Consider the following 13,094-nt stretch of genomic DNA (forward strand, 5'->3'; position numbering starts at 1 on the left):
GTATCACAACGCTGTTGTCTGTCTTGACGGTATTACAACGCTGGTGTCGGTCTTAACGGTATTACAACGCTGTTGTCTGTCTTGACGGTATTACAACGCTGGTGTCGGTCTTAACGGTATTACAACGCTGATGTCTGTCTTGACGGTATAACACCGCTGTCGTCTGTGTTAGCAACTACAAATGTTCTAATTAGTTGTCTGTCTTAACGGTATCAAAACGCTGTTGTCTGTCTTGACGGTATAACACCGCTGTCGTCTATGTTAGCAACTACAAATCTTCTAATTAGTTGTCCGTCAGTAGACACTTTTGGTCTTCTAGTGATGACTGCAGTAAAAGTTGATCTGGTTAAAATTTTACAAACCACAAATGCACAAGCATTTCATAGATTTTAACATTCAAATAGTCCAATGGCCAAAGGCAACCCAGGTCACCAACATATGCTAATTGTAAGCAAATACCACTGTTTTTAACTCCTACAGAAATACTTCATCTATGTATAATATAAAGAGAACAGATATGATGAGTGTGTCAAAAGACAACAATCCCACCGGGATGAAAATTTTAGCTCATCCATGGGTCTTCAATGTACGACGAGAAAACCGTCATACCACCTGGCGGGCTGTCCCAAAAACAATATTGTACTAGGCACAGCGAAATAGTTGCTCATATAGACTCCAAAACATCAAAGTAAACTGAAAGTGTAAACGAAACAAGACATACAGAGGCCAGAAATTTCTGACTTGAGACAGGCGTAAACAAATTTTACTTAGGGTTGTGTATCTTCCACTGAATTACCTAGTTGTATAGAGAGACACTATTTCATTAGAATTGTTGATTGTCAAGATAGTTGAACAAGACCTTATTAGCATTTAAAAAATGGTCAAAATGACCCATGTTCTGTAGGAAAACATTTCTTTAGGTCTTATATAAACATGAAAGGTTTAGCTTAAAAAATCTGTTCAAAAGCCAACTTCTTGTTATATCAAACTCATTTCATGTAATATGGCAAATGACGGGTTTAAAATACAAATCTGTCTATCCGTCCGAAATTCATCGCCCAATGGATGAATTTATTTCAAATTAGGTGTGTGACTTTATATAGATGGTGCATACATATAACTTACAAAGGTTAACAATCTAAAATGCACTAACTTGCACTAATCCTCAAAGTCTCAACTGTTAATTCCATTTAATTTTTAGTACATTCAATTTTTTATGAAAAAGAATAAAATAAAACAATTGAAATATACAATTTCCTTGTTAATATTGTTTTAGACTCTTTCAATTGATGCATAGAAGTAAACTATGCTCAGCTGCTGCACGGAAGTGTTTAATAAATACAAGTTGCCTTTCATAAAATGTAGGACCTCCCTTTAAATAATACATCACTTCAAATATTAGGAGTTACTCGAAGTTAAAAATATCTGACACTCAAAAATTGTATTGATATGAATTCTCAACTTTTTTCAAAGGCCCTTCTGCAAAATTCTTTTAAACTCTTCTTATTGATAGGAGACGGGGTACCAACAACAATGTTGACAAAGGTGTTGTAAATAGTGCATAAATGTATAACATTAAAAACTTGCCAACAACTTTAATTGGTGCCCCCCTGCCACCATCATATGGTATTAGCTCGATTTGCTGGTATCTGTGACAATGTTTCGGATTTTACTACTACTAAGGAGGGTTTTAACGTCATTGACTACCATGTCGGGTCTCGCACGGACGGATTACGGATTTTAACGCAAGAAATACCTTTATATCATATATTTAGATTAAAATATAACTTTTTTGTATGTTTTATCAGTCCGTCATGTATTACATATACCACATATGAGTGCAAACCGGGTCTAACAGTAGTGAGTATATATGTTAGCACGAAAATGAAAATTAAACCAAGTAGAGCAACAGTCAGCTGATAGTCAGCGTCACTCATATCGTGCAAATGATTGACTTACAATGTGTTACGAAAGATTTTTGGAGATTTTAGTGGTTAATATCCACAAAGACGGTCGAATTATCTGCCAGAAGCAACTTTATTTTTATAGCGTTATCTAATAAGTGTTGGTTTAAACTCTATATCATCTACCCTATATTGCATACCCTATATCACATCTCTAGACCTATATCGCATACCCTATATCACACCCCTGGACCTATATCGCACACCCTATATCACATCTCTAGACCTATATCGCATACCCTATATCACATCCCTGGACCTATATCGCATACCATATATCGCATACCTTCACAGACTATACTTGAAGTATGGTTAAAATGTACGATATAATGAACATGACAAGTTAAAATTTGAATGGAATTGTTTTGTTTTTACTTTCAGTTTACTTTTATGTTGCTGTAGTATTTTGCTGTGCCTGATTATAATGTTGGTTTTTTTTGTTTGTTTGTTTGTAATTTTGTTGTTGTTGTTTTTTTTTTTTTTTTTTTTTTGGGGGGGGGGTAGTTGCGGCCTACTATGTGGTGTGAGGGTTTCCTCCTCGTTCATTAAATAATCATGGGTTGCCTTGAGCTGACGGAGGGGTTGTTGTCTCTGACATATTCACCATATCCATTTTCGTTCAATTAAATACAATGTCAACTAAGGTATTGATACGTAAATATAAAATATGGAAGTTTTGTTTTAACTTTCCTATAACCCCCTTTGTTTATTCCTTTACAAATCTCCCTATTAACATTATTGGAGAGATGTACCGCGGGATATCGACATTTCATTTAATACATATTTAAAAAGCTGCTACTGTGATGGATTATATAATATAATAGGGTCTACGCTTACAAAAAGTACAGACATGATTTATGGTTAAACTATTGAATCACACAAATACCAACAATGAACTTATGACCTGCTTTGTGAGTACGAACAACGTAAATATATCGGAGGGTCTTTTTCAAAAATACTTAACATTTGCGCATGAGCAGGTGCAACGAATCGAGTTGGTGCGTCCAGCATTTTGATAAACTGATGTATGAACTGCATATAAATACCAATGGGTTCCATTAACAAATTGCCCATTGAAGCATGCGCGCGAGCGGAAGACTAGTTTGGTGCTATAAGTCAGTGTTATAGCGGTAATCAAAAGAATGTAATCCAGGGACAAAGACCAGACATGGAAAACAGACATACACAACAAAGAACATAAAGTAACTAAAATCATACATACAAAGTAACAAAAGCAAATGAGCAACTCGGACTCCACTAAAAAACTGGGAGCATGGCCCAGGTGCACCAGTAGGGTAAGCGTCCTCTGCTTTTCTAGAAACACCCGCCGAGTAGCTCATTGCAAAAGAGTAATCTTATCAAGGGAACCAAGATTCTAGCGGAAGTCACCTGATTTTAGAGCATATCGTATTCGTGCCATTTCGGATGTTGAAAGCAAGCCAAAATCAGTGGCATAGAGTATTTGACGATTAGCGACTTTGAAGACTTAAGTATTTGATTTTTATTGCATTCATTTTCCTGTAGTTAATGCAAAAAGACAACAAGGCCCACATAAACATTTTTAGCCAGCTAACTACTAAAACACACATCTTATTTTCTCTTGCTAGTGGAATGACGCAAACCTTGTGGAATAACCTTCTCTGTGCTAGATTATTGATATTATCGACAATCGGATGGATCACTTGAGAAAATGTCCATTTGCCCTTAGATGACACTTAAGAATTGGTCACATGTCGTTGATCTTCAATTAAGCTATTGAAATCATTGATTGCCAAGACATAGTCAATTTTGTTTGTTTCTGGTTTCAGACTTTGTAAAACTCCTACCTGTATGCTTTCGTACAATGCTATAAGTCTTTGTATCAAAACTGGTTATTCTTAAACGAACTTTAGTTTGGTTCGGCGTTACTAACCGGTTTGTTTCTTAAGAAATCTTTGAAAGATTCAACTAACCCTGATACTAAACATAATCTAACGATCTCACCTTAATTATGAATTTCCCATTTAATTCTACCTCATGATCTGATGTACCCGATTTTTTTCAGTATAACAACTAGGCACGTCAGATTTTTATGTCCTGGAGTTTTCCTTTTATCTAACCTTTATGAAAAAGACTGAATATCTATATCTATCTCTTTAGCCCTGATGAAGTCAATCTAAGTATGCAGTTTTGTGTTAGGTCTTTTGCAACAATAACTGAGTTTGCTTTGTAATTCTAACTTGAGCTGAGCACTGCCAAATGTCTTGACTGGTGCACTGTTTGCTGAAATGAATACTTGACGACATTGTTGTATTTGGCGAACATTACACACATTGCCACCTCTTGTAATTACTAATATACCCAAGATCTTTTATTAAAATTTTGCAACTACTGATCCGTGTCCGAAAGAACAGCTCTACCAGCATGTATACCATGACAAGTGACTGGACAATCTGCTTCTCCCGACTGTTTAGTTTCTGTATCTTATTGGGGATAATTATCAAAGGCTGGTACCATTCTGTCAGTGAAACTATACTGAAAACCATACTGGCAGTGAAACTATATTGAAAGCAATTTTTCCACTGAAACTATACTGAAAACCAATTCAGTGTTTTTCAGTATATTGTTAGCATATGTCGTGATGAGCCCCTGTGGTGTAAGAGTGTGGCCCCTTTGTTTTGTTCTTAAATTTTAGCAAGAAATATTGTATGTTTAATTGGGATGATAGTAAGTCAGAGCACTGTGTCATTGTATGTACTGTACATGTCGACGGGCTATTCTCTTTAGTCGTAGGTGTTAGGTTCATTTTTGTTTAAAATGTACATGGGAAAAATTGTTATAATCCGTAACACCGGATGGCTGGAATTTGCATGGATAGATAGGGATCGTGGAAATATTAGAAAACAAGGCAATGTTGATGATAATCTCTTCCTCTTGACAAGTGTTATCATAGGAAGGAAGTATATCTATCATATCAATATAGTTAATAGAATTTCCTCTCGTGTAAGTGGCTTTGTTGCTCTGTCAAGGAAGAACATCTGCAAACTACATAATAAGCGTAAACAAGAAACACATTTAAAAAAGGTAAGCGGTATTTTTTCTGTGGTATTGAGTTATCAACTCGCTCTCACCCAAGCTTTGTCATCACAATCCTGCATTTACTAAGCTTATCCGTCGCCACTGCTAAGGTAATGTAATTACTATACTGTGTTAAATATTACTATAACAGAATATTCTGTATTAAAGATCAAAGTTTTCCGGGAAAGTATATCTTTTCCTATAAGTACAGAAAGTAAAGCGATTTCGATGATTAAAAATGCAAGTGATTTTTTATAACCACTGGGCGGGGATTTGATTTCCCCGCCATTTTACATTTTCCAAGTTTTCTACAGATTTCATTGGAGAAAGTGGTTCTCCTTTAGCATATTCTTGATTTAAACTATTCATACTGTTATTTTAAAATCTTGAGTGGAGAAATAAACCACTCATTACTGAATGAGAAGTTGTTTATACACATTTCAAATGCTGCAAATATAATTTGAGACAGACGGACATACAAATATCATTATTACGCACTAAGATATACAAAGGCCAGAGTCTGAGCTTGTTTTGCTGTAAATGAGAAATCAAATTGATGGAAAAAGGTTATTTATTCAATAATCATAGAGTCGCTTCTGCATATAGATGTAAAAATATTAATTAATATCAAATTATAACAAAATTTAAAAATATCAATTAATAAAATGACTGATTAGCAAAGATGGGGAGAAATATTCTGCCTATGAAGCAAACTTAAAATATGAACTAGAAATAAAAAAAATATAATCAGTATGGGAGTTGTGTGGGTGGGTAACCAAATTGCGAACCAAAGTTCACAGATATATATTCTTGCCAAGCTGTCTATTAAAGCATAGACCTGTAATAGAGGAACGAAATCTCGTATTTACTATATAGACAATCAATTTTTAAATGTTGATACCTAAAAAATATTGCGAATATTGAAATAAAACCTTCAGTTTCCGATGCTACGATATCTTAGCTTCATGTTCATATCATTTTTTTTTCTAACAAACAAACAGAAAAAAAGAAGTATTGAAAACAGGTTACCTCCCCCCTGAATTTTACGAAAATGAAGATAATTAAAAATTAAATTAATTATTTTCACATTAAGGTTCAGCAAAAGTCAATATCTTGGACATTCTTTAATAAAATGTCTTCTTTCATAGTTATAATAAAACATTAAATTTAGCGCTGAAACTTGGTTAAATGCACTTTTATACGTATTAAACACACAAGCACAAGTTAAACTTAGAAAAATATGTTTATAACTTCTACATAACATTAACAACAAAATTGTAAGCAACATATTTTAGAACAGATCTACGGCTGTCAAAACAAGATTTCAAGTCTGAAATTTGTATATTCATGTTCCTAAATGTATTATGCAATGCAAGCTAGCATTAATTGCCTTGAAAAAAAAATTGCCATTTCTTTAAAATTAGATGAATTGAGATATTCAATGATCCAGCTGAATACCAACACCAAAGTAAACATAAAATATTAAAATTTTTATTCAAATCTGGCAATTGTCACAAATTATTGCTAGCTTGCACTGCATTAGATATTTAGGCTCCAGCATATTTGCATTTCCGGACAAAAATCTGTTCTAGTAAATCTGTAGATTTATTTTAAAATATGTTGTTTACACTTCTGTTGGTAGGATAATATGACTGTAGAAACATGTTTTGTGAAGAAAGGAAGCATGCATATACGTAGAATACTGTATAAAGAAGCATTTAGCTAAATTTTAAGGAACATAATAATTGCATTCTTTACACCTTGACTAAAATTATCTTAGAAATTAATGTCCTAGATTTGACTTAAGCAGAACCTTAACCTATCACAACTTTTTTTGTTTGTTTCTTTTTTAAGGTAATTAAATAAAATCTGTAGTTCACCATTTTACGTCTTTTGCGTATCTGCCAAAATTTATTTCAGATCATTTCATCAAGAAGGGAAAAAGAAAGGTTAGGAAATCTCGTTCTCCGTCGCGTGATAATTTTATCGATAAACTGGCTATTTTACAAGTTTCCTTTCTCTTTAATAATATGTGTCTGATTGAAGGGATCCTACAATCTGGCATGATTTACACGCGAAATTTTTCTAACGTAGCAAATAAAGATCATGAGAAGATCACAGAAGAGAAAAATAAGATGACGAATCAACAAGAATGATCCCAATACCTCCATATGACAGCTCCGAACCAGCTGGACACATTATAAGACATGTATAATTCTCAGTGGCACCCATGTATTCTTTTTTTACGTTTTTTATTTATTTACGTCTGCTGGTTGCTAAAAGTAGAAAACAAAACTTAAATAATACACAAAATATGTTTAAATTCTTTAAAAGGCTATTGCAGAATCTCGAGATTGAGGATTTCAAAGCTAAACCACCTGACTGTTCTTGCAAAAACTCTCCATTCAAATAAGGTCCTTCTGGTCACGTCGTTATAGGAGATTTAACCATCATCGAAAACGAATATCTGCGTAATATCCTTTCTAAAGGTCCCAAGTACCGTGAACCACGCTCCATAAATTGGAATTATAACTTTAAAGTTCTTATGGATGCCGTCGAGGACTATGCAAGAAAATGGATAAAACGAGAACAAAAAGACATTGATTCTCTGTGATTGAGTGGTTAAAGGCTGTGAGGTTTTTAAGTTTGAAACGAATGAAAGTTTTAAGTAGTTCAATGAGTGCCAAGGCTACATCAGTTTTCAAAGATCCCGATGTAGCAAAAACATTGTCTACTATACATGACAAATATGCTGTCGTACCAGCAAACAAAGACCAAAACAACATTGTTTTTGTCTGCAAAACGTTTTACATCCAATGTTTATTATCAGAGGTAAACGCAGAAAATAATAGCAGTGATGAGACCTATACTGCTAACACGCACTCCAAAGAAGAGATTGTGGAAAACCATAAATCTGTGCTATCTTCTTTTGGTCTCTCTACCAGGGACGATGATTGTGACTTACTGTATGTGAACTGGATTCCTAAACTCCACAAGAATCCATACAAACAAATTTCTATACTCACAGCTGTCAAAGAGGGTCTGCAGTCCTACCACAACACTTGTTACTCCCGTACTGGTGTTAATTCAATGTGGATCCTAAAAAATCGGAAGATCTTTTAGAGACAATCAGTTCAAGACTATTATCTGAATATAATAGCATTAAAACCTATGATTTTTCAACACTGTATACTTTCCCCATACTCAGTTAAAATCCCGACTTAAAAACATTATGCATCGTTGTTTTTCCAAAAAAAAGATGATACACCTAGATACAAATATATAGTTCTTGGTAGTGATTCCTCATACTTTGTAAGAAATAATTCCAAATCATCTTCAAAATATACAGAGGAAGATGTTTACAAAATGCTGGAATTTTTAATCGACACCATATTTGTCCAGTGTGGTGGACGTATTTTTCAACAAACGGTCGACATTCCAATGGGAACAAATTGTGCTCCTCTACTTGCTGACCTATTCCTTCAATCTAATGAGGCTGACTTTATAGCTGATCTGTTCCGAGAGAAAGAATATCGTTTGGCTAGATCCTTTAATAGGTTACAGACCACCAATTCAACCAATGAGCATTTGGAACGTACGCAAAAATAGTCCTACGCAGAAATTACCCCTGTTCCTCATAGTGCTGTGAAAAAAGTTCTCATCTTATTTAAAAAATTTAAACAGTTTCTGAAAGGAAAAACATTTCTGTACATTTTATAGGTGCATTTTGCTTCTTGTGATGTGAAGCCTAATCTCCATAATGATTTCTAAATATACCCCTATCTTGTGAAAACACTAGGATTTCCCATGATATTTATAGACACTTCACTTCCGGTGACCAGTACTGCACTGCAAGTCTGCTAACCCCACATGCCATTCCGAGGATTGTGAGCTGACATATGTAGAATCATGCTGATATATAGTCCTCTGCAGGTTAAAGTTGAGGTAAAGTCCAGAGAAGCCATTGAATATTGTGAAATTAGCATAGAAGCCTATGGGAAGTGGAATCAGTGGTTTTTAGCCTAATATCAGTTTCCGCTATATATATGACGTATTATCTTTAAACAATCCTAATTTCGGGGATTTGATACATCGCATCTACCCCAAAGAACTCGAGATAAGGAATACTACAGACACTGTGAAATCAGCCTCATATCTTGACCTACACTTAGAAATCGATGGTAAAGAAAAAGTACTGACCAAACTTTACGACAAACGTGATGACTTTTCATTCAAAATTGTCAACTTTCCTTTCATCTGTGGCAAAATCCCTTCAGCTCCTGCGAATGGAGTGCCCATATCACAACTCTTACGTTATGCCAGAGCTTGCCGAAACTACGCAGACTTTTTGTATCGCGCTAGAACTCTAACAAATAGGCTTCTGCAACAGGGTTATGTTGCTACAAGATTGAAGTCATCACTACAGAAGTTTTATGGTCGTCATCATAAACTCGTGGATCGTTATGGTGTATCCATCTGCACCATGAAAACTGATTTATTCAACGGGTCATAGTTTTCCTTTCCTCGTTTGTCTACCACGAACTTGACATCTTATGAAGAACTCGGCGGGTGTTTCTTGAAAAGCAGAGGACGCTTACCTTACCGGTGCACTTGGTCCATGCTCCCAGTTTTAGTGGAGTCCGGGTTGCTCATTTTCTTTTGTTACTTTGTATGTATGATTTTAGTTACTGTATGTTCTTTGTTGTGTATGTCTGTTTTCCATGTCTGGTCTTTGTCCCTGGATTACATTCTTTTGATTACCGCTATAGCCTTGATTCCCTTGATTACTCTTTTAAACATACGACTGTTATACCGATTGACTGTTATACTGATTGACTGTTATACTAATTGATGACCTCGTACAACACATTTAAGGATGTGTCTGAATGTAAATAATAAAATCTGTAAATCTGAACAATTAGGAAAATGTTGACATTGTCAGTAAACCATAATTAACATAGTGTTGATGGTGTTATTAACAGAGCACCAGAGTCTCCCAGATATTGCTGATTACCCTACCATTATATTTTTACCATTTTCACAGAGCGCTAGAGTTTTCCGAGGTTTTGATTAGGTAATGTACACTGTCAGAGCACCAGGGTGTATTTGTGTCTGATTCTATTGTTTGGACAGTCACAAAACCAGAGTTTCTCTGTTTCCGAAGGAATTTGTAACTGTCAAGAACTGTCTGTAGAAGAGTTTCTCTGTTTCTGATGGAGTTATATACATTGTTAGGGTGCTAGAGTTTCTGTTTCTGATGGAGTTATGTACACTTCCGAGGTACAAGTGTTTCTCTGTTTACTGTTCTGTCTGGGTACCGGAGTTTACCTGTTTATGATGGAGTTATGTACATTGGTAGGGTGCCAGAGTTTCGTTGTTACTGACGGAGTTATGTACACTGTTAGACTATGAGAGTTTCTCTGTTACTGACGGAGTTATGTATACTGTTAGACTATAAGAGTTTCTCTGTTCCTGGTGGTTATGTACAATGTCAGACTACCAGAGTTTCTCTGTACCTAGTGGAGATATGTACAATGTCAGACTACCAGAGTTTCTCTGTTCCTTGTGGAGTAATGTACAATGATGTCAGAGTACTAGAGTTTCTCTGTTCCTAGTGGAGTTATGTACAATGTCAGAGTACCAGAGTTTCTCTGTTCCTAGTGGAGTTATGTACAATGTCAGACTACCAGAGTTTCTCTGTTCCTAGTAGAGTTATGTACAATGTCAGGCTACCAGAGTTTATGCTGCAAATATGTACACGATTTTATAGTGTTATTTACACTGCAAGACCTCAGATAGAAATATTTACTCTGTCACAGTACCAGAGTTTCTTCTCGGATATATTGTTGCTGATTATACTGTTAGAGCACCAGAGCTCCCCATTTTGCTTAGTGTTTGCACGTTGTAAATACACCAGAGTTTCCCAATAGGTTTTAATGGGGTTGTATGCACTGTCAGAACACCAGACTTTCTCTGTTTTTTTAAGGTGCTATTTACATTTTCAGACTACATAGCTACGGAATATGTTTTAGATTAGAACATTTACTCTGTCAAAACACCAGAGCTATTAAATATGTTTTGATTGTGGTATTTTTTTCAGTCAGAACATCAGAGCATTCTTAGCTTTTGATGAGATTGTTAACATTATCATACAGCAGACTTTGTTAGATTCATGGAGGACTACGCAAGAAAATGAATAAAACGAGAACAAAAAGACATTGATTCTCTGTGATTGAGTGGTTAAAGGCTGTGAGGTTTTTAATTTTGAAACGTATGAACGTTTTAAGTAGGTCAATGAGTGTCAATGCTACATCAGTTTTCAAAGACCCCGATGTAGCAAAAACATTGTCTACTATACATGAGAAATATGTTGTCGTTCCAGTAGACAAAGCCCAAAACAACATTGTTTTTTTATCTGTAAAACGTATTTCATCCATTGTTTATTATTAGAGATAGACATAGAAAAAAAATAGCAGTGATAAGACCTATACTGCCACTACACTGTCCAAAGAGGAGATAGTGGAAAACCACAAATCTGTGCTGTCCTCTTTTGATCTCTCTAACAAAGACGATGATTGTGATTTACCGTCAATGTATTGGATTCCTAAACTCCACAAGAATCCATACAAACAACGTTGCATAACTTGATCTGCAAAATGTATCAAGATACCTCTTTAAACACTTTTAACTTCTATATTCACAGCTGTCAAAGAGAGTCTCCAGTCCTATCCCAACACTTGCTACTCTCGTAGTGGTATTAATTCAATGTGTATCTTGACAATTTCGAAAGAGACCCCGGTATGATTTTTTAATAAATGACCGTTTTCCATCAATTGAATTCTTGTTAACAGCAAAACAAACTCGGGCTCTAGGCTTTTTGTATCTCATTGTGTAATAATGATGTCTGTCAGCCAGTCTGTCTGTCAATATTACTGATGAATATCAACAATCAATAGTTCCGTCGAAATATAAATTGATCTGCCACAACTCGGTCTCTAAGAAAACAATATATTGTATATATTTATCCGGTCAGTGAAACAATGCAGTTTGCATTTTTCTAACAATACACTTTGTATATGTATGTCGGATATTGATGGAGAGACATATATTGAAACGGAAAAACAATCCTACACACAACACATTGTTACAAGTAGATGAGTCATAACGTGCAAATCAATACAATGGAGTTTAAAGTAAGGTTTATAGGTCATTTATAAAACAAACCCAAAGAAAAGTATTAAACCGCCATAACATATGAAACCATATCAAAAACCCAACTCAAATGGATATAGTACTTATCAGGGGCATGTTGCTGTTGAACAGGAAGGAGTGCAATCTCTGCATATTCTCCGAGAAGATATTTCATGTCTAGTATATACATTGTAGAAGAAAATAAATTGTGCTCAAAAATTTAATGGGCCTTTGTTAAAAATTCTCCAATAATGTAAGCGTTAAGTAATAAAACGTTCATATAAGAGTATACTAAATACTAAATATTTATAGTTCAGCTTGAACAAAACAATTACACGAAGATCAATAATGTAATGCCATTAAATAAATGCAATTTAGCAAAATACGGGCCATGTTTTAATTTATTTCTATACTAGATCCTGCAAGTGGAAGATTGTGTTTTATGGTGATTTAAATCAGATTTACATAGGTCTGAAGATAACATAGTAGTAGTCCCATGTTTAGTGTTTATAATTTTCGTGCTTAACCTGTCATGTTCCTTTTATTAATACTGGCATCAAACTTTTTGAATTGATTTTTATCTTCAGTTATTTGGCCATAGCTACAGGTAGAGGGATGGTTGGGTCCCGTTCAACCGTTACCTCGTTGTATCCTTTCTATCTGTTCGTAGTCAGAAACCATAAGTTTTTGTTACTGTTGTGAATTCTTACCACATGATAAATTGAAATGTCGTTTAAAAGGACTTATACGTAAATCTTTTCCTGTCTCAAAAAATTGAGTTGTTCTCGGTTACAAATCCACATATTTTTCTAAAACATCGCAAGAGGGCAAAGTGTGCTACACAGCAAAGCAGGTTTGCGATATGCTTGACTTCATCATTAA

General features: G+C 34.9%; 1 protein-coding gene across 2 annotated transcripts in view; it reads left to right on the forward strand.

Annotated features, from left to right (window-relative positions):
- The first annotated feature begins 4,729 nt into the window (after positions 1–4,729).
- Positions 4,730–13,094, forward strand: part of LOC148626774 (hepatocyte growth factor receptor-like) — a 53,620-nt gene continuing 45,255 nt past the window's right edge. For both annotated transcript variants that reach the window (XM_088588380.1, XM_088588460.1), the window contains exon 1: positions 4,730–5,027. In XM_088588380.1, the coding sequence (XP_088444506.1) occupies positions 4,761–5,027 (267 nt within the window). In that variant the 5' untranslated portion in view covers positions 4,730–4,760. The remainder of the gene's footprint in view (positions 5,028–13,094) is intronic.

The sequence above is a fragment of the Perna viridis genome, chromosome 1, assembly GCF_037379345.1.
Source record: "Perna viridis isolate PV_CMFRI_1.1 ecotype Kerala chromosome 1, ASM3737934v1, whole genome shotgun sequence".
In the NCBI taxonomy this organism is placed as follows: Eukaryota; Metazoa; Mollusca; class Bivalvia; order Mytilida; family Mytilidae; genus Perna; species Perna viridis.